The sequence below is a fragment of the Salmo trutta genome, chromosome 4, assembly GCF_901001165.1.
Source record: "Salmo trutta chromosome 4, fSalTru1.1, whole genome shotgun sequence".
In the NCBI taxonomy this organism is placed as follows: Eukaryota; Metazoa; Chordata; class Actinopteri; order Salmoniformes; family Salmonidae; genus Salmo; species Salmo trutta.
In genome coordinates, this window is record NC_042960.1 from 60,146,008 (window position 1) to 60,169,024 (window position 23,017).

General features: G+C 40.6%; 1 protein-coding gene across 1 annotated transcript; it reads right to left on the reverse strand.

The window, feature by feature from the left end:
- Window positions 1–12,633: 12,633 nt before the first annotated feature.
- Window positions 12,634–13,607, reverse strand: LOC115191557 (gamma-crystallin M2). Its single transcript, XM_029749352.1, has 3 exons — window positions 13,534–13,607; window positions 13,090–13,329; window positions 12,634–12,914 (listed from the first exon to the last, which is right to left on the reverse strand). Exons 1-3 carry the CDS (start codon window positions 13,564–13,566, stop codon window positions 12,639–12,641), a joined length of 549 nt encoding a protein of 182 aa, XP_029605212.1. The 5' UTR covers window positions 13,567–13,607; the 3' UTR covers window positions 12,634–12,638.
- Between the last annotated feature and the right edge of the window lie 9,410 nt (window positions 13,608–23,017).

Sequence of the window (23,017 nt, forward strand, 5' to 3'; positions counted from 1 at the left end):
ATTTTCTAAAGTAGAGCAGGTCAGGGTGTAACAGGGGGTGTTTTGGGTTGTTCTATGTTTTCTATTTCTATGTTTAAGTTCTAGTTTTTCTATTTCTATGTTGGGATTGTTTGGGTTGATCTCTAATTGGAGGCAGTTGATCCTCGTTGCCTCTGATTGGAGATCATATTTAAGTATGGTCTCTCCTATCATTGCTACGCAGACGACACACAATTAATCTTCTCCTTTCCCCCTTCTGATAACCAGGTGGCGAATCGCATCTCTGCATGTCTGGCAGACATATCAGTGTGGATGACGGCTCACCACCTCAAGCTGAACCTCGGCAAGACGGAGCTGCTCCTCCTCCCAGGGAAGGACTGCCCGTTCCATGATCTCGCCATCACGGTTGACAACTCCCTTGTGTCCTCCTCCCAGAGTGCTAAGAACCTTGGTGTGACCCTGGACAACACCCTGTCGTTCTCCACTAACATCAAGGCGGTGACCCGATCCTGTAGGTTCATGCTCTACAACATTCGCAGAGTACGACCCTGCCTCACACAGGAAGCGGCGCAGGTCCTAGTCCAGGCACTTGTCATCTCCCGTCTGGATTACTGCAACTCGCTGTTGGCTGGGCTCCCTGCCTGTGCCATTAAACCCCTACAACTCATCCAGAACACCGCAGCCCGTCTGGTGTTCAACCTTCCCAAGTTCTCTCACGTCACCCCGCTCCTCCGCTCTCTCCACTGGCTTCCAGTTGAAGCTCGCATCCGCTACAAGTCCATGCTGCTTGCCTACGGAGCTGTGAGGGGAACGGCACCTCCGTACCTTCAGGCTCTGATCAGGCCCTACACCCAAACAAGGGCACTGCGTTCATCCACCTCTGGCCTGCTCGCCTCCCTACCTCTGAAGAAGCACAGCTCCCGCTCAGCCCAGTCAAAACTGTTCGCTGCTCTGGCACCCCAATGGTGGAACAAGCTCCCTCACGATGCCAGGACAGCGGAGTCAATCACCACCTTCCGGAGACACCTGAAACACCACCTCTTTAAGGAATACCTGGGATAGGATAAAGTAATCCTTCTACCCCCCCCCCCCCCGAAAGATTTAGATGCACTATTGTAAAGTGGTTGTTCCACTGGATATCTTAAGGTGAATGCACCAATTTGTAAGTCGCTCTGGATAAGAGCGTCTGCTAAATGACTTAAATGTAAATGTAAGTAGGGGTTTTTCTTCCTGGGTTTTGTGGGTAGTTGTTTTCTGTTTAGTGTATGTCACCTGATGGAACTGGTTTCGGTTGTTTTGTTGTTTTGTTAAGTGTTTCATTAATAAAGTAAATATGAGCACTATACACGCTGCGCCTTGGTCCCCTTTACACTCACACATTTGAAGCTGCTGTCATCACCTTGTTAAAGAAGCCAGGTAAAGACCCGCTAGACTATAGTTCCCATAGACCAGTAAGTTTACTAAATTGTGACTCTAAAATCCTTACTAAGATTTGAACTAAAAGAATGGAGGAGGTAGTAACACAATTAATCAATCCAGATCAAACCGGGTTCAATAAAGGACGTCACTCAACGTCGAATATAAGATGACCTCTGAATATTATCAATTACTCTAAGACTTAACTCAAACAAACAGTTATTCTATCTTTTGATGCTGAAAAGGCATTTGACCGCGTCGACTGGGTCTTTCTTTTAGCAACGTTAAAGACGATTGGTTTTGGGGAGCGCTTTTTGAAATGGCTAGAGCTGATATATTCAAGTCCCAAATCATCTGTTAGAACTAATGGGAATATGTTGCATTCCTTTTCGCTACAACGAGGAAATCGTCAAGGAGATTGTCTCTCGCCACTGTTATTTGCCCTTAGTATAGAACCTCTGGCGGAAGCTATTTGAAGTGCAATAAACATTCATGGTCTGCAGGTGGGGCCAAATGAACACAAGATATGCAGATGATGTCATCCTGTACATAACAGAGGCTGAGACAACGATTCCAAATATATTCAAATTAATAGGTGAATATGGTGCTACATCAGGCTATAAAATGAACGTTGGTAAAAATATTGCTATGATGACATTTGGTGATTCACCCTCAAGTATCAAAGACAACTACGCATTTAAGTGGACTGATACAAGCATGCATTACTTGGGTGTTAATATTACGTCAGACTATGGGAAACTATATGCTTTGAACTACCCCCCTGTCATTAGTAAAATCACAGAAGATCTACACCGTTGGATGTTCCTCCCTATATCTCTAGCAGGTCGGGTTGCTTCAGTGAAAATGAATGTCTTACTTACCAAGACTGCTCTATCTGTTTTTAATGCTTCCTGTTAAAATCCCTGCTAAAACCTTTGCTCGCCTAATAGCAGTCATAGGCACATTTTTATGGCAAAATATTAGTTATAAAAACTACAGCTGTTAAACGCTGCTTGTCCTCCCTAACCTTAAATCATATTACTGGGCAGCGCAACTTAATCACATAGCATCATGGATTCAACAACCAAAGGATTTGTCATGGCTTAAAATTGAGAGTCAATATTGTGATATGCCTTTTCATTGTTTTCTCTTTATAGCAGATCCTATTTCTATTGATAGGATTAAACAAAACCCAATTATTAGTCTTACATTGAAGACATGGAGGGAAGTTCAACGCCAATATAAACTGAGTAATGACATTTCTAGTCACTCGCCTATATTTCACAACCCTGCCTTTCTCCCTGCTACTTTGTACCAAGGATTTAGGGAATGGGAAGAGAGAGGTCTTTGTAGTCTCTCAACCATTTAAAGGCTCAATTGTTTAATCATTTCTCAAAATGGAGGAATTCATTATATCCCAAAAACATTTTATAGGTACCTTCAAGTAAGGCCATTCATTGTTAAAAAGGGATTGTTACAAAACATGACTGATCCGATTATGCCTATTGACAAGATGATTGAATCACTTTATCAAGGGGAAAACAGTGATACAAATTTGAAACGGTTACAATATCTTTAACATGCAAATATTATCTTTAGATAATCTTAGGAAGTCATGGCAGGTTGAATTACAGGTAAAGATATCAGCGGACAGCTATGGGAATATATGGAAAACGCTATATAAAGCCACTACGTGTGACCAAACAAGGGAGTTTCAATTCAAAGTACTACATTGTATTTTTATGAGCCCCGATAAACTTAGTAAATGAAAAAAGGCATATCGTCTATGTGTTGGAGGCAGTGTGGATAAATAGGTAAATTTGAAGTCGGAAGTTTACATACACCTTAGCCAAATTCAGTTTTTCACAAATCCTGACATTTAATCCTAGGAAAGATTCCCCGTCTTAGGTCAGTTAGGATCACGAATGATCAAGAATGTGAAATGTCAGAATAAGCAAGAAATATTTCAGCTTTTATTTATTATCATCACATTCCCAGTGGGTTAGAAGATTATATACACTCAATTAGTATTTGGTAGCAATGCCTTTATATTGTTTAACTTGAGTCAAACTTTTCAGGTAGCCTTTCACAAGCTTCGCCAAAAAGTTCCTCCTGACAGAGCTGGTGTTACTGAGTCAGGTTTGTTGGCCTCCTTGCTCTCACACGCTTTTTCAGTTCTGCCCACAAATTTTATATGGGATTGAGGTCAGGGCTTTGTGATGGCTACTCCAATACCTTGACTTTGTTGTCCTTAAGCCATTTTGCCACAACTTTGGAAGTATGCTTGGGGTCATTGTCCATTTGGAAGACCCATTTGCGACCAAGCTTTAACTTCCTGACTGATGTCTTGAGGTGTTGCTTCAATATATCCACATAATTTTCCTACCTCATGATGCCATCTATTTTGTGAAGTACACCAGTCCCTCCTGCAGCAAAGCACTCCCACAACATAATGCTGCCACCCCTGGTTGGGATGGTGTTCTTCAGCTTGCAAGCTTCCCCCTTTTTCCTCCAAACATACCAATGGTCATTATGGCTAAAAGGTTATATTTTTGTTTCATCAGACCAGAGGACATTTCTCCAAAAAGTACGATCCTTGTCCCCATGTGCAGTTACAAATCGTAGTCTGACGTTTTTATGGTGGTTTTGGAGCAGTAGCTTCTTCCTTGCTGAGCAGCCTTTCAGGTTATGTCGATATAGGACTCATTTTACTGTGGATATAAATACTTTTGTACCTGTTTCCTCCAGCATCTTCACAAGGTCCTTTGCTGTTGTTCTGGGATTGATTTCCACTTTTCGCACCAAAATACGTTCATCTCTAGGAGACAGAATGCGTATCCTTCCTGAGCGATATGACTGCTGCGTGGTCCCATGGTGTTTACACTTGTGTACTATTGTTTGTACAGATGAACATGGTACCTTCAGGCGTTTGAAAATCGCTCGCAAGGTCGAACCAGACTTGTGGAGGTTTACATTTTTTTTCTGAGGTCTTGGCTGATTTCTTTTGAGAGGCACTGAGTTTGAAGGTAGGCCTTGAAATATATCCACAGGTACACCTCCAATTGACTCAAATTATGTCAATTACCCTATCAGAAGCTTCTAGATCCATAATTTTCTGGAATTTTCCAAGCTGTTTGAAGGCACAGTCAACTTAGTGTATGTAACCTTGTGATATAGTGAATTATAAGTGAAATAATCTGTCTGTAAATAATTGTTGGAAAAAATGACTTGTGTCATGCACAAAGTAGATGTGCTAACCAACTTGCCAAACTATAGTTTGTTAACAAGAATTTTGTGGAGTGGTTGAAAAACTAGTTTTAATGACTAAAACCTAAGTGTATGCAAACTTACATCTTCAACTGTACTTTATCACATATATTTTGTCAATGTCCGAAAATACAGTCTTTTTGGTCTGCAATTCTACATGTTATTCAGGACATCACAGGTATTATTATTCATCCAGACCCATGTCATCTTCTAGGTATTTTTCCTGTGGATCCACTCCACTTAAATTGATAGATCATCTTTTAGCAGCAGCAAGGAAATGTGTAACAAAATGCTGGAAAAATGAACATGCACCCTCAAAAGATATGTGGTTAGGTCTATGCAGGGAACGTGCTAACATGGAGAGAAATACATACAATCTTGCAAAATAGACAGCATAGGTATGAAGGTGTCTGGTCAGAGTTCCTGACATATCGTACGGGTCTTATTCTGTCATTTATGGGCTTTTTGTTTGTTTCGGTTGTTTTTGTGTGGCTTAATCCACATTTTATACTTATTCAGATTCTGGAAATATTTGCTCTACACAGCCAAAATGTACCCTTAACATGTGAATGTAACTACGCTCCTTAGTAAAGACAGCAAAGATAAGTTGTGAATGTATGATACATGTTTTTCATGTGCTCTTGAATAAAAATTAATGTAAAAAAAAAAGATACAAGGTTAACTCAGATAGTCCTTGTAGCTATTTTGTTAGTTATTTATCTGTTGTAATGCTTGGGAATAGAAGCTGTTCAAGAGCCTGTTAAAGACAGACTTGATGCACCTCTACCTCTTGCCTTGCGGCAGCAGAGAAAAATATCTATCGCTTGGTTTGTTGGAATCTTTGATGATCCAGTTGCAGAGGGAAGTGTTCAGACCCAGAGTCCTAAGCTTGGTGACGAGCTTGGAGGGGACAATGTTGTTGAACGCTGAGCTGTATGAGAATGAACAGGGCTACATTAGAGAATACAACTTCACAGATGCTGTATACTGTATCTCATGGCTAAACAGATGGCCCTATCATCTCAATGGCAGTATTTTCAAAGAAAATGTTAAAATTGGTCTCGGAATCGTTTCTCATTTAGCTGTGTTCTGCTACGGTAATGCAAATCTGTTCATTTTTATTTCCATTTCCTATTTTACGTGGCAGTCTTGGAATATATTATTGATGTATAACAAGCATGAAGAATATGATAATCAAATATATCATGGAACAGCTGCCTTCTAGGCATGTGAGGATGTGAGGTGCATAAAGAGATGGTTGGTTAAGTATTAAACAAAGATAACTGCTGTTGTGCGATTTGTTGCTGTACAGAACAAAACAGAACTAAGATAGTCCATGCAAAAGCTCTCATTATTTCACTATCTGTTGTTATTCTGTGACAGTTCATACTGGGCAGGTGGGAAAAGAAAGTCAATCATCTCGTGGATATTAGCAATCTTGTCTCTTAGTAGCCAGTAACCTGAGGCAATGTTGGCATCATCACCTGTTCAAACCTAGTCATCTCCACTGCATCTCAGGGATTGGCTCTATCGATCAATATCTGGCTTGAGTTGGAGGCAAACCCTTCGTTCCAGCCATATCTTATACCCTGTGACAGTTTACAGGTTTCACAGTATTGTAGATGCCATTCAATAATCCAACAAAATGCAGCTGTAAACATGGCACGGCACCTGCTATTTTATTGTTCTACAAATCATTGTACAAGTACTACTATGTATACAAAAGTATGTGGACACCCCTTCAAATTAGTGTATTTGGCTATTTTCAGCCACACAAGTGTATAAAATCGAGCACAGCCATGTAATCTGAAGAGCTCAGTGAATTTCAACATGGCACCGCCATAGGATGCCATCTTTCCAACAAGTCAGTTCGTCCAATTTCTGCCCTGCTAGAGCTGCCCCGGTCAACTGTAAGTGCTGTTATAGTGAAGTGGAAATGTGTAGGAGCAACAACTGCTCAGCCGCTAAGTGGTAGACCACACAAGCTCACAGAGCGGGACCGTCCGAGGGCTGAAGCCCGTAGCGGGTAAAAATCATCTCTCCTCAGTTGCAACACTCACTACCGAGTTCCAAACTACCTCTGGAAACAACATCAGCACAGTAACTATTTGTCGGGAGCTTCATGAAATGGGTGTCCATGGCGAGTAGTCAAAAAAAAAGCCTAAGATCACCATGCGCAAATGCCAAGCGTCGTCTGGAGTGGTGTAAAGCTTGCTGCCATTGGACTCTGAATCACTCCTCCCCATCTGGCAGTCGGACTGACAAATCTGGGTTTGGCGGATGCCAGGAGAACGCTACCTGCCTGAATGCATAGTGTCAACATTAAAGTTAGCTGGAGGAGGAATAATGATCTGGGGCTGTTTTTTATGGTTTGGGCTAGGCCCCTTAGTTCCAGTGAAGGGAAATCTTAACACTACAGCATAAAATGACATTATAGACGATTCTGTGCATCCAACTTTGTGGCAACAGTTTGTGGCAACCTTTCCTGTTTCAGCATGACAATGCCTCCGTGCACAAAGCGAGGTCCATACAGAAATGGTTTGTCGAGAGCGTTGTGGAAGAACTTGCCTGGCCCGCACAGAGGCTTGCCCTCAACCCCATCAAACACCTTTTGGATGAATTGGAACGCCAACTGCGAGCCATGCCTAATCATGCAACATCCGTGCACGAGCTCACTAATGTTCTTGAGGCTGAATGGAAGCAAGTTCCAGCAGCAACGTTCCAACATCTAGTGGAAAGCCTTCCCAGAAGAGTGGAGGCTATAATAGCTCCTTCACCTAAATCCAGATAGCTGATGTTCTGAAAGAGCTGCAAAATCTGGACCCCTACAAATCAGCCAGGCTAGACAATCTGGACCCTCTATTTCTAAAATGATCTGCCGAAATTGTTGCAACCCCTATTACTAACCTATTCAACTTCTCTTTCGTTTCGTCTGAGATTCCCAAAGATTGGAAACCCGTAGCACTTGCTCCAGCAGGTATATCTCACTAGTCACCCCCAAAGCCAATTTGTCCTTTGGATGCCTTTCCTTCCAGTTCTCTGCTGCCAATGACTGGAACGAACTGCAAATATCACTGAAGCTGGAGACTCATATCTCCCTCACTAGCTTTAACACCAGCTGTCAGAGCAGCTCATAGATCACTGCTCCTGTACATAGCCCGTCTGTAAATAGCCCATCCAACTACCTCATCCCCATACTGCATTTATTTATTTATCTTGCTCCTTTGCACACCAGGAACACTACTTGCACATTCATCTTCTGCACATTATTCACTACAATGTTTAATTGGTATATTATAATTACTTCGCCACCATGGCCTATTTATTGCCTTACCTCCCTTATCTTACCTCATTTGCGCACCCTGTATATAGACTTTTTTTTCTACTGTATTATTGACTGTATGTTTGTTCATTCCATGTGTAACTCTGTGTTGTTGTATGTGTCGAACTGCTTTGCTTTATTCTTGGCCAGGTTGCAGTTGTAAATGAGAACTTGTTCTCAACAAGCCTATCTGGTTAAATAAAGGTGAAATAAAAAAATAAAATAAAATGTTTTGGAATGTAATGTTCGACTTTTGGTCATGTAGTGTAGCTTCGACAACCTAAAATGCAATGCAATTTGTAAAGTACTAACACTTAAAAAATATGCATAATTACAAGTCAACTATTATTGAACTACTTCTACCAATCATCAATTTATGTCATCCTGATATATGAAAAAAAATCGTATTTATTTGATCTTCCTCATCACCTAAGGACACTGCATTGGGAATCCAGCATTTTTTAGCCTGGGAGAAGAAGCTAAGGAACGAGTTAGGGTAGAAAATAGAGAGCTAGGCTGCTGAGGGCCCAGAGAGGGAGAGGAGAAGGCTGTATCTGCCTTGTTGCCCTGGAGATTCATTACCTTCCTCATCAATCATCTTGGGCTGATGAAATTGTTCCTTCCCAAAGCGCCTCCTCTGGCCCAGATGAGTGGGGCATAAATCCAGCAGTCAGGTCGCAGTAATAGAAATGGAGGTGGATTATATGGTATGGTATATACTATATTATATTATATGGTATGGTATATATTATATGGTATATATTATATTATATTATATGGTATGGTATATAATATATATTATATGATATATAATATATTTTATTATATGGTACGGTATATAATATTAACAGGGAGGTTCGAGCCCTGAATGCTGATAGGCTGACAGTCGTGGTATATCAATCCCTATATCATGGGTACAAAACATGTATTTTTACTGCTCTAATTACGTTGGTAACCAGTTTATAATAGCAATAAAGCACCTCAGGTGTTTGTGATATATGGCCAATATACCCCGGCTAAGAACAGCCCTTAGCTGTGGTATATTGGCCATATACCACACCTCCTCGGGCTTTATTGCTTAATTATATTATATGGTATGGTATATAATATATAATATATGATACAAATGAATTGTCACCTCCACACGCAGTATTTTTGCCCATCTTCCAGAGGCAGTGGAGCATGGGAAAATGTACCTTGATGTCTGGGTTGTGTCTCAATCCGTGTCCTAGAATATACAGTAATACACTTTAGATTGTAGATTTGACTTATAGCATGGGTTGTTCCACACCCACTTGGCTGATTATCGAATTAACTTAATAAATATCTTATACGTGTACAGTAACAATATACACTACATGGTGAAAAGTATGTGCATACCTGCTCGTTGAACATCTCATTCCAAAATCATGGGCTTTAATATGGAGTTGGTCCCTCTTTGCTGCTATAACAGCCTCCACTCTTCTGGGAAGGCTTTATGCTAGACGTTAGAAAGTTGCTGGGGTGTCTTGCTTCCATTCAGACACAAGAGCATTAGTGAGGTGGGCACTGATGTTGGGCAATTAGGCCTTGCTCACAGTTGCCGTTCCAATTCATCCCAAAGGTGTTCGATGGGGTTGAGGTCAGGGCTCTGTGCAGGCTAGTCAAGTTCTTCCACATGATCTCGACAAATCATTTCAGTATGAACCTCGTTTTGTGCACGGGGCTATTGTCATGCTGAAAGAGGAAAAGGCCTTCCCCAAACTGTTGCCACAAAGTTGGAAGCACAGAATCGTCTAGAATGTCACTGTACACTGTAGCTGTAACATTTCCTTCACTGGAACTAAGGGGCCTAGCCTGAACCGTGAAAAACAGCCCCAGACCATTATTCCTCCTCCACCAAACTTTAAAGTTGACACTATGCATTCGGGAAGGTAGCGTTCTCCTGGCATCCGCCAAACCCAGATTTGTCTGTTGGACTGCCAGATGGTGAAGCGTGATTCAACACTCCAGAGAATGCGTTTCCACTGCTCCGGAGTCCAATGGCGGCGAGTTTTATACCACGCCAGCCGATGCTTGGCATTGCGCATGGTGATCTTAGGCTGATGTGCGGCTGCTTGGCCATGGAAACCCATTTCATGAAGCTCCAAATGAACTGTTCTTGTGCTGACGTTGCTTCCAGAGGCAGGTTGGAACTCGGTAGTGAGTGTTGTGACCGAGGACAGACGATTTTTCCGCACTTCAGCACTCAGCGGTACAGTTCTGTGAGCTTCTGTGGCCTACTACTTCGCGGCTAAGCCGTTGTTGCTCCTAGACGTTTCCAATTCACAGTGGCATATAGTACTTATGTAGAAATACTTTTAAGTACTACTGAAATTGTTTGTTATGGTATCTGTACTGTACTTTACTATTTATATTTTTGACAACTTTTACTTTAACTTCACTGCATTCCTAAATAAAATGTACTTTTTACTCCCTACATTTTCCTTGACACCCAAAAGTACTTGTTACATTATGAATGCTAAGAAGTACAGGAAAGTTGGCCAATTCACACACTTATCAAGAGAATATGTGGTCATCCCTACTGCCTCTGATCTGTCGGATTCAATAAACACAAATGCATAGTTTGTAAATTATGTCTTGAGTGTTGCAGTGTGCCCATGGCTACACGTACAGTTTAAAAACAAGAAAGTGGTGCCATCTGCTTTGCTTAATATAAAGAATTTGAAATGATTTATACTTTTACTTTTGATACTTAAGTGTATTTGATCAATTACAGTTACTTTTGATATTTGAGTATATTTAGAAACGAATACTTTTAGACTTTTACTCAAGTAATACTTTACTTGGTAACTTTGACGTTTACTTGAGTAACTTTCTATTAAGGTATCTATAATTTTACTCAAGTATGACAATTGGGTACTTTCACACCACTGCCATTTCACAATAACAGCACTTACAGTTGACCGGGGCAGCTCTACCGGTGCAGATATTTGACGAACTGACTTGTTGAAAAGATGCCATTCTATGACGGTGCCGCGTTGAAAGTCACTGAGCTCTTCAGGCCATTCTAGTGCCAATGTTTGTCTATAGAGATTGCATGGCTGTGTGCTCGATTTTATGCCCCTGTCAGCAACGGGTGTGGCTGAAATAGCCGAATCCACTAATTTAAACAGGTGTCCACATACTTTTGGCCATGTAGTGTATCATTCATCGTGCTGGCATTGTCTCAGTATGCAGTGAAGTATAACTAACGTAGGTCCTTATCGGCATCAAGGGCAAATCCTCATAACTTTACAGAATCTTTGACTCAGTGCGTTTATTTGATGGATTACATGTAAGCCTGACCTTCTTCCTTGGTCCCATCTGCACCTATTAAACCTGTTAAGAAAACACACAGACATCTATATTGCCTGTCATGAAAATAGACCCCAACAACTCTATCTCTCAAGATATCGATCCACTTCAGGCTCTCGCCCACTGATATCTCCACACAGCCTGACCCTATCCCAACCCTCCGTTTCCACACAGATTGACCCTTGACCCTGACATGGCTCCAGGCCACTGACTGAAGACACTGATCTAGGACATGATGTTTGACTGCGTACAAGACTCCCTTCACCACCCTCCTCATGTTCATGTAATGCAGAGGTGCACAGGTCTCAGTGTCTGCTAGTTTCTGCCCTTTTTAGCACAGATTTATACCAGGGAAAACAGGTTAGTTGTATATCTGTCCAATCATTCATACACAGCAAATTCTCCAGTGTTAAAACAACACTGACAGTGTTCATTGGGCCAGTGTCTATACAGGTCCACACTTTTCAGTGTTAAATTAACACTGTGCTTAACGCTGACACTTACACCTTGCCACATAAACAATTTAAACTGGAACAACCATTTCAGTAACGGGTTTAATAAATCGAACTAACTGAGTAGATTCGTTTTGAAAAATGTATGTTATTTATCTGTGTGTTGCATAAGATTAATCAATCAATCAATGTACATGCAAAAACACAGATATTAAAAACAATCCTAAAAATGTCTACCTGCAACACTGGGGTTATTTTACACCTGAATCAACACTAGAAATGTAACACTGAAAATCAACACTAGGTAATACTGTCCAATTTGCTGTTTAAATATTACTTATTTAACAGCATACGTTTTCTATTCAAAGTTGGAATTTCTGGAACAGGGTGCTGACTCCGTTTTTGGGTTTATGCAAAATATGTAAATGTCTTTCCTCTCAATTTGATTTAGAATCTGCCATGTTGAGTAGCTTATGTTAGAACAATAATATTTTTGTCAACTGACATTTATATTCTTTGAGATGGTAATGGTATTGAAAACGTTTCACGGTCCCGTGTGGCTCAGTTGGTAGAGCATGGTGTTTGCAGCACCAGGGTTGTGGGTTCGATTCCCACAACCCTGGGAAAAATAAAAAATAAATGTATGAAATGTATGCACTCACTACTGTAAGCCGCTCTGGATAAGAGCATCTGCTAAATGACTAAAATGTAAATGTTTCATTGTTGAGTATGGCTTAGAAAAGTGCTACATTTTGACCTAGATGACATGGGTTCAGGTTAAGTGTAAAAAAGCCATTTGCAAGATGTCCTTTTTTAAAATGTTTTTATTCAATGGCTTCTTGTATTTGTATCAGTAAAAGCTATATCTAGTAACAGGACTCGTTGATACGTCTCATGCTCATGAACCTCATGCCCATGCCCATCTGGTTAAAGTTTCTGTACTCTCCAGGCCTCATGTACATCATCCTGCCTCTGTACTGGGGCTGCTCATACATGAGCCAGTGGCCGTCCATAACGTTGCAGGACATGCAGTTGTTCATACGGTAACGATCCATGATGCTGTCACAGTCGTCCATCATCTCGTGCATCTGACCTCCAAAGTTCTCCCTCTCGTAGATCCTCATCCTGAAAGATCCTCTGTGCTGTAACATTATGAACAACATGTTTTAGGGAGAAATCGGGAACTGTAATGCAAAATGTATCATGCATGTATAGAAGATTGTAGTCATACTGACTAATGGGCATAGGTGGATGTATCAACAACAACAAAGAAGACTACGAGGTAACTAACACATCTGTGTGTGTTAGTAGGCTTACCATGGGGATCATGCGGCAAGACCTGATGTCGGTCATTCCCATCATGCGCTGGTAGTCAGAATACTCTCCCCTCTTCATGAACCACTGGTTTCCCATGTAGTTGGGACGGTCGTACACCATGAAGCAGCCACTCTCAACCCTGCAGGACTGGCAGCGGCTTAGGTAGGAGGACATGTCAGGGCAGTCGCTGCTGCACTCATAGGAACGACCCTGGAAGTTCCTGTCCTCGTAGAAGGTGATCTGAAAATAAGCAAGGATCATTAATATTCCCCATTCAAACATATAAAAACACATTGCTACATGTTAGGCCTTGCCCAATCCCACTGACTATCAGGTTTCTGGGATTAAGGTTGCCTTGTGCTCTGACACTAGAGTACTAAAGTGCACTCAGTCTAACAAGCTAGGAACATTTATATTAATAAATACACTAAATATAATACTTACTCTGCCGTTCATGTTCATGCCGGTGGAGGTCATTTTGTCTCTCTGTGCTGCTGCTGCTCTTGCTGGGGAACTGTTATTCTACTGGTTTAAAACCTTTCTTTTTATACCTGTGAACCCCATTGTACTAACCCCTGACTCAGCAACATGGAATAGAGGGCCGTAGAGCACCGAGGTCTGTCCACATGTCCAGGGACACGTCTCTCAAAAGAACAAAGTACTGTAACAATGAGCGTTTGTGAAAGGGTTTTAACAATAAAAAGTCACACCTTCGCAATTGTAAAGTGTGCATTTTGTTGATCTCACAATCCTTTTCTAAATTTAAGATTTTCCCCTTAGTATTTTACTATTGGAAATGCTATATTGTGATATATTGTGGATGACAATGTAAAGTATGTTTGAAATGTGTTCCTTTATCAGGTGCTTCATTTTGTGAATCCATCATATAAAACTTAATCTTAGCTCAAGTTTGATGAATTAGAATATATGTAGAGTATGTACATATACAGTACCAGTCAAAAGTTTGGACACACCTACTCATTCAAGGGTTTTTCTTTATTTTTACTATGTTCTACATTGTAGAATAATAGCGAACACATCAAAAATATGAAATAACACATATGGAATCATGTAGTAACAAAGAAAAGTGTTAAATCAAAAAATATGTCAGGTGATTGTGGAGGCCAGGTAATCTGATGCAGTATTCCATCACTCTCCTTGTTGGTCAAGTAGCCCTTACGCAGCCTGGAGGTGTGTTTGGTCATTGTCCTGTTGAAAAACAAATGATAGTCCCACTTAAAGAAAACCAGATGGGATGGCGTATCGCTCCAGAATGCTGTGGTAGCCATGCTGGTTAAGTGTGCCCTGTATTCTAAATAAATCACAGACAGTGTCACTAGCAAAGCACCCCCACACCATCACACCTCCTCCTCCATGCTTCACTGTGGGAACCACACATGCGGAGATCATCCGTTCACCTACTCTGCATCTCACAAAGACATGTCGGTTGGAACCAAAAATCTCAAATTTGGACTCATCAGACCAAAGGAGAGATTTCCACCGGTCTAATGTCCATTGTTCGTGTTTCTTAGCCCAAGAAAGTCTCTTCTTATTATTGGTGTCCTTTAATCTTGGTTTCTTTGAAGCAATTCGACCATGAAGGTCTGATTCAAGAAGTCTCCTCTGAATAGTTGATTTTGAGATGTGTCGGTTATTCGAACTCTGAAGTATTTATTTGGGCTGCAATCTGAGGTGCAGTGAACTTATCTTCTTCAGCAGAGGTAACTCTGGGTCTTCCTTTCCTGTGGTGGTCCTCATGAGAGCCAGTTTCATCATAGCTCTTGATGGTTTTTGCAACTGCACTGGAAGAAACTTTCAAAGTTCTTTGAATTTTCAGAATTGACTGACCTGCATGTCTTAAAGTAATGATGGACTGTCATTTATCTTTGCTTATTTGAGCTGTTTTTGCCATAATATGGACTTGGTCTTTTACCAAATAGGGCTATCTTCTGTATACCACTCCTACCTTGTCACAACTCAACTGATTGGCTCAAACACATTAAGAAGAAAAGAAATTCCACATATTAACTTTTAACGAGGCACACCTGTTAATTAAAATGCATTCCAGGTGACTACCTCATGAAGCTGGTTGAGAGAATGCCAAGAGTGTGCAAAGCTGTCATCAAGGCAAAGGGTGGCTACTTTGAAGAATCTCAAATATAAAATATATTTTTATTTGTTTAACACCATCTTGCTCATTCCATGATTCACTATTATTCTACAATGTAGAAAATAGTAAAAATAAAGAAAAATCCTTTGATGACTAGGTGTTTCCAAACTTTTGACTGGTACTGTATTTGTAATTAAAAGTGATAATTTGATTTAGCTGAATTGTGTAGGCATTATACGAGAAAGTATACATATTGTCTTGAGTGAATTAGTGTTTTCATGTCTGAATCAGGCCCTGAATGATTTGCCTTGAATTACCCTGTTCATGTCCAAAACTCACAGACTATTGCAGCAACCACTGTCAAAGTACAATCTCTGGAATTTGTATGAATTATATCTGTATTATACCAGTTTAAAAGCAGATGTGAAGAGTACTTAAACAGACACACATCAGGTGTCATGAATGGATGTTTCTATGTATTGTCCACAAGGGTTTTCATAATATTAATATTTCCCAACATGAAATATACAGCAGTTATTGTAATATGACATGAAACTGGAATTCTCTTGGAATGAAAATCACACACATACTGAAGAAGTCACTGTGTCAGTGGTGTTATTCCTTGTAATGCAATAGAGAGAAATGAGGACAGCATTGAGATAAAAGCGCTGGCAATCATGAACAACTTACAATTTCTTCACAGATGTCATGCCAGGCACATTTTTGTGGAATGTGGTGCCAACATACAGTGTCATCAGAAAGTATTGATACCCCTTGATATATTCCAAATGTTGTGTTACAGCCTGATTTAAAAATGAATTAAATATGTTTTTTGTCACCCATCTACACACAGAAACCCATAATAAAAAGTGAAAACATGATTAGAATTTTTCCCCATTAATTGAAAATGAAATATAGAAATATCTAATTTCCATACAGTGCCTTGCAAAAGTATTCACCCCCTTGGCATTTTTCCAATTTTGTTGCATTACAACCTGTAATTTAAATAGATTTTTGGGGGACTTCATGTAATGGACATACACAAAATAGTCCAAATTGATAAAGTGAAATGAAAAATAATTACTTGTTTCAAAAGATTTAAAAAAATATAAAACTGTAAAGTGGTGGGTGCATATGTATTCACCACATTTGCAATGAAGGCCCTAAATAAGATCTGGTGCCAATTACTTTCAGAAGTCACATGATTTGTTAAATAAAGTCCACCTGTGTGCAATCTAAGTGTCACATGATCTGTCACATGATCTCAGTAGACATACACCTGTTCTGAAAGGCCCCAGAGTCTGCAACACCACTAAGCAAGGGGCACCACCAAGCAAGCGGCACCATGAAGACCAAGGATCTCTCCAAACAGGTCAGGGACGAAGTTGTGGAAAAGTACAGATCAGTGTTGGGTTATATAAAAATATCCACAATTTTGAACATCCCACGGATCACTATTAAATCCATTATTACAAAAATGGAAAGAATATGGCACCACAACAAACCTGCCAGGAGAGGGCCGCCCACCAAAACTCACAGACCAGGCAAGGAGGGTATTAATCAGAGAGGCAACAAAGAGACCAAAGATAACCCTGAAGGAGCTGCAAAGCTCCACAGCGGAGATTGGAGTATCTGTCCATTGGACCACTTTAAACCGTACACTCCACAGAGCTGGGCTTTATGGAAGAGTGGCCAGGAAAAAGCCATTGCTTAAAGAAAAAAATAAGCAAACACATTTCATGTTTGCCAAAAGGCATGTGGAAGACTCCCCAAATATATGGAAGAAGGCACTCTGGTTAGATGAGACTAATATGTAGCTTTTTGGCCATCAAGGAAAACGTTATGTCTGGCGCAAACCCAACACCTCTCATCACCCCGAGAATACCATCCACATAGTGAAGAATGGGGGTGGCAGCATCATGCTGTGGGGATGTTTTTCATCGGCAGAGATGAACAGAGACTAGTTATCACGTTCAGTTTTCTTTGTCTTATGTCTTGTTTGTTCCCCCCCAAAAAAAATATATTTTGCATCTTCAAAGTGGTAGGCATGTTCTGTAAATCAAATGATACAAACCCCCCCCAAAAAATATATTTTAATTCCAGGTTGTAAGGCAACAAAATAGGAATAATGCCAAGGGGGTGAATACTTTCGCAAGCCACTGTAAGTATTTACACCGCTGAGTCAATACTTTGCAGAAGCACCTTTGGCAGCAATTACTGCTGTGAGTCTTCCTGGGTAAGTCTCTAAGAGCATTCCACAGAAGGAGTGTGCAAAATTCCCATTATTCTTTTCAAAATTCTTCAAGCTCTGTCAAATTGGTTGTTGAGCATTGCTAGACAACCATTATTAGGTATTGCAATAGATTTTCAAGTAGATTTAAGTCAAAACTGTAATTTGGCCACTCAGGCACATTCACTTTCTTTTTGGTAATTAACTCCAGTATAGATTTGGCATTGTGTTTAAGGTTATTGTCCTGCTGGAAGGTGAACTCATCTCCTAGTGTCTGGTGGAAATCAAATTGAATCAAGTTCTTCTCTAGGATTTTGCATGTGCTTAGCTCTATTCCATTTCTTTTTTATCCTGAAAAACTCCCCAGTCCTTAATTAAGCTTACCCATAACATGATGCAACCACCACTATCCTTGAAAATATGGAGAGTGGTACTCAGTAATGTCTTGTATTGGATTTGCCCCAAACATAACACTTTGTATTCAGGACAAAAAGTTAATTGCTTTGCCACTACTTTAGTGCCTTGTTGCAAACAGGATGCATGTTTTGGAATATTTGTATTCAGTACAGGCTTCCTTCTTTTCACTCTGTCAATTAGGTTAGTATTGTGGAGTAACTACAATGTTGTTGATCTATCCTCAGAGTTTACTTGCTGTGATAGGAGAAAACAAACTGTTTTAAAGTCACCATTGGCCTCATGGTGAAATCCCTGAGCTGTTTCCTTCCCCTCTGACAACTAAGTTATGAAGGAACCTTGTATCTTTGTAGTGACTGGGTGTATTGATATACAGTGGCAAGAAAAAGTATGTGAACCCTTTGGAATTACCTGGATTTCTGCATATATTGGTCATCAAATTTGATATGATCTTCATCTAAGTCACAACAATAGACACACATAGTTTGCTTAAACTAATAACACACAAATTATCGTATTTTTCTTGTCTATATTGGATACATAATTTAAACATTCACAGTGTAGGTTGGAAAAAGTATGTGAACCCCTAACCCCTTCTCCAAAAGCTAATTGGAGTCAGGAGTCAGCTAATCTGGCGTCCAATCAATGAGACAAAATTGGATATGTTGGTTAGAGCTGCCTTGCCCTATAAAAAACACTCACAAAATTTGAGTTTGCTATTCACAAAAACCATTGCCTGATGTGAACCATGTCTCGAACAAAAGAGATCTCAGAAGACCTAAGATTAAGAATTTTTGACTTGCATAAGGCTGGCAAAGTTTACAAAAGTGTCTCTAAAGTCCTTGCTGTTCATCAGCCCACGTTAAGACAAATTGTCTATAAATGGAGAAAGTTCAGCACTGATGTTACTCTCCCCAAGAGTGGGCGTCCTGCAAAGATGACTGCAAGAGCACAGTACAGAATGCTCAATGAAGTTAAGAAGAATCCTAGCGTCAGCTGAAGACTTACAGAAATCTCTGGAACATGCTAACATCTCTGTTGACGAGTCTACGATACGTAAAACGCTAAACAAGAATGGTGTTCATAGGAGGACACAACGGAAGAAGACACTGCTGTCCAAAAACATTGTTGCGTGTCTGAAGTTTGCAAAAGTGCACCTGGACAGATTAAACTAAAGTTGAGTTGTTCGGAAGGAACAAACAACATTATGTGTGGAGAAAAAGGGCACAGCACACCAACATCAAAACCTCATCCCAACTGTAAATATGATGGAGGCAGCGTCATGGTTTGGGGCTGCTTTGCTGCCTCAGGGCCCGGACAGCTTGCTATCAAACAGAAAAATGAATGCCCAAGTTTATCAAGACATTTTTCAGGAGAATGTTAGGCTATCTGCCCGCCAATTGAAGCTCAACAGAAGTTGGGTGATGCAACAGGACAACGACCCAAAACACAGAAGTAAATCAACAACAGAATGGCTTCAACAGAAGAAAATATGCCTTCTGGAGCAGCCCAGTCAGGGTCCTGACCTCAACCCGATTGAGATGCTGTGGCATGACCTCAAAAGAGCGGTTCACACCAGACATCCCAAGAATATTGCTGAACTTCAACAGTTTTGTAAAGAGGAATGGTCCAAAATTCCTCCTGACCATTGTGCAGGTCTGATCCGCAACTACAGAAAACGTTTGGTTGAGGTTATTGCTGCCAAAGGAGGGTCAACCAGTTATTAAATACAAGGGTTTACATACTTTTTCCACCCTGCACTGTGAATGCTTACACGTGTGTGTTCAATAAAGACATTAAAACGTATAATTGTCTGAGTGTTATTAGTTTAAGCAGACTGTGTTTGTCCGTTGTTGTGACCTAGATGAAGATCAGATCAAATGTTATGACCAATTTGTGCAGAAATCCAGGTATTTACAAAAGGTTTCCTCTACATTATTGCCACTGTACCATCCAAAGTGTAATCAATAACTTCACTATGCTCAAAGGGAAATTCAATGTTTGCTTTTTGTTTCCTTTTCCTTTTTTTACCCACCTACCAATAGGTGCCCTTCTTTGCGAGGCATTGAAAAACCTCCCTGGTCTTTGTAGTTGAATCTGTGTTTGAAATTCACTGCTCTACTGAGGGACCTTCAATTATCTGAATGTCAGGAGTACAGAGTTGAGGTAGACATTCAAAAATCATGTTAAAAACTATTTTTGCACCCAGAGTGGGAGTCCGTGCAACTTATGTGACTTAAGCAAATGTTTACTCCTGAACTTATTTAGTCATGCCATAACAAAGGGGTTTGAATGCTTATTGACTCAAGACATTTCAACTTTACATTTTTTATTCAATTGTTAAACATTCGAGAAACATAATTCCACTTTGACATTTTGGAGTATTGTGTGTAAGCCAGTGACAACAAAATGTAGGAAAAGTCAAGGGGTGTGAATACTTTCTGAAGGCACTGTACATCATTAAACATCAAATACACAAACAGCTGGTGTAGGCTTAGGGGTCTCGTCCAATTCAAAGTTGACTTGCACTGACATTGCTGATAACTACTTTGTTGATAGAAAATGTACTTGCTTTGACTGTGATATGTGGTTGTCTCACCTAGCTATCTTAAGATGAATGCACTAATTGTAAGCCTCTCTGGATAAGAGCGTCATCTTAATGACTAAAATGTAAAATTAAATGAATCACTATTTTATCCTTGTTTTCAAACTCGCAACTCCACCTCACAGTTTGGGTAGCAGAGGCCTATCTTTACCTCAGAGAAGGTTTTCCAAAAGTCATCCTCATTAGTGTTTAATACAGGACTCCCGTTGGCAAGGTCACCGTCACCCCCAGCGACATTCTGTTGTCAGGACGATGCCAGGAATAATGAAAAGGCTACCATCAGTAGTGGGGGAAATCACCTTACACTAGTGTTTTGGAATGGTCAGAAAATTATGAAGAACATCCCCACAATAGACAAAATCTGAATGCTTGTTGTCAAAGCCAATCTGGTAATTCCTAGTTGCGATCATCAGAAAGCTGGACTCGAGAACGCATAGGAATACATAGAAAACAGTATGCAGACCACTGCCGGACTAGCAACATTTTCAAATTAATAAAATAGTCTGTTTTTTATCAAATTTCTATAAAATCATCAACACTACTCTCTTGTTATCAAGGTTCCATTTTTCTAGCTTGTCAGCTAGATAGGTAGTTTGCTTCGTTCATGGAGGAAATGCTAGCTTGGTACAAAGCTGCATTGTCTTGGTTGAAGCTGACCTGTATGCTAGCCAGAGCCTTGTATTTATGTGTATTTTTTAAATAAATAAATTATACTACATAACGAAAAGTATGTGGACACCTGCTTGTTGAAAATCTCATTCCAAAATCATGGACATTAATATGGAGTTGGTCCCCCCTTTGCTGTTATAACAGCCTCCATTTTTCTGGGAAGGCTTTCCACTAGATGTTGAAACATTGCTGCGGGGACTTGCTTCCATTCAGCCACAAGAACATTAGTGAGGTTGGGCACTGATGTTGGGCGATTAGGCCTGGCTCGCAGTCGGCGTTCCAATTCATCCCAAATGTGTTCGATGGGGTTGAGGTCAGGGTTGTGTGGAGGCCAGTCAAGTTCTTACATACTGATCTCAACAAACCATTTCTGTATGGACCTCGCTTTGTGCAGGGGGGCAATGTCATGCTAAAATAAGAAAGGGACTTCCACAAACTGTTGCCACAAAGTTGGAAGCACAGAATCGTCTAGAACGTCATTGTATGCTGTAGTGTTACGATTTTCCTTCACTAGAACTAAGGGGCCTAGTACAAACCATAAAAAACAGCCCCAGACCATTATTCCTCCTCCACCAACCTTTACAGTTGGCAAGCTTTACACCACTCCAGCTGACGCTTGGCATTGTGCATAGTGATTTTAGAATTGTGTGTGGCTGCTCGGCCAACAGGGCAGCTCTAGCAGGGCAGAAATTTGACGAACTGACTTGTTGGGAAGGTGGTGGAGTGATGGTGCCACATTGAAAGTCACTGAGCTTTTCAGTAAGGCCATTATACTACCATTGTTTATCTATGGAGATGGCATGGCTGTGTGCTTGATTTTATACACCTGTCAGCTACAGATTTTTTATTTATGTGGTTGAAGTAGCCAAATCCACTAATTTGAAGGGGTGTCCACATACTGCTGTATATATAGTGTACCTAGCCAGCCAGCTAGCTGTAATTGCAATGTTGGATAGATAGCTAATCGGTTTCATTCATGAAAAGAACAACAATTATCTCAGGGGCATTTTAAGTTATCCAATCTTCACCCACCGGCACTGTGTAGCCTGCATATATGCAAAAACAGTTGCTCGCTATTGTTAGCTAGCCCACCTGAAGCCCCCAACTACCTAGCTAACTAGCTACTTAGCTAGCTCAGTTCCAGTTATTGTGTTATTTTTCAGCTATCTTGTCTGAACACCCAATGACCACAAGCTGCCTGCCAGTGGGTGCGGTAGCTAGCTAGCTAGCTCTGCCATGCCGTTGCATTGGCTATCTTTCCAGCATGGATGGATGAATGCAGATGTCAGTCTTGTAACGTTAGCAAGCAAAGACAACCCTTGTTTTCAATGAATAAGGTGGCTTGGTAGCTACATCAGCACACAAATATGTCCTTACCCAATGTGATGATGGTTCCATAGCCTGCCATACTCTGAGCTGGGGCTGCGAGGTTATCAGAAAGTGTACTAGCTTGTTTAACAAGCTGCTTGTCTTGCATAAGCCTAGCCTACATGTCGACCTGTAATCATTGCAATGTGGGAGATGTTTTCCTCTGCTAGCCATCCAGCTACCAGGTTTGGACTAGTCCGCTTGCTTGCTAGTAGATAATGTTATACACAGAAAATAACAATCTCTGTTTAAAAGACAATATTATTGCTTGACTGTGATATCATTCCTCATTGTTTATTTGCGAACAAGCAGTTTTGGATGTGGCACGCTAACGTCACATAGCCAGTTTATGGAGTTACAGTAGTGCCTCACTCCCGTCATCTGCAAGATAATTTTGAGATTACACCATGAAATGGCACTGTGACATTGACAATGGTACATGTTATTGGAAAGTTGATTTACAATACTATCAAATACATTATGCGATTACTGATTTGTAAATACTGAGCACAACCATGCAGAGAACCACACA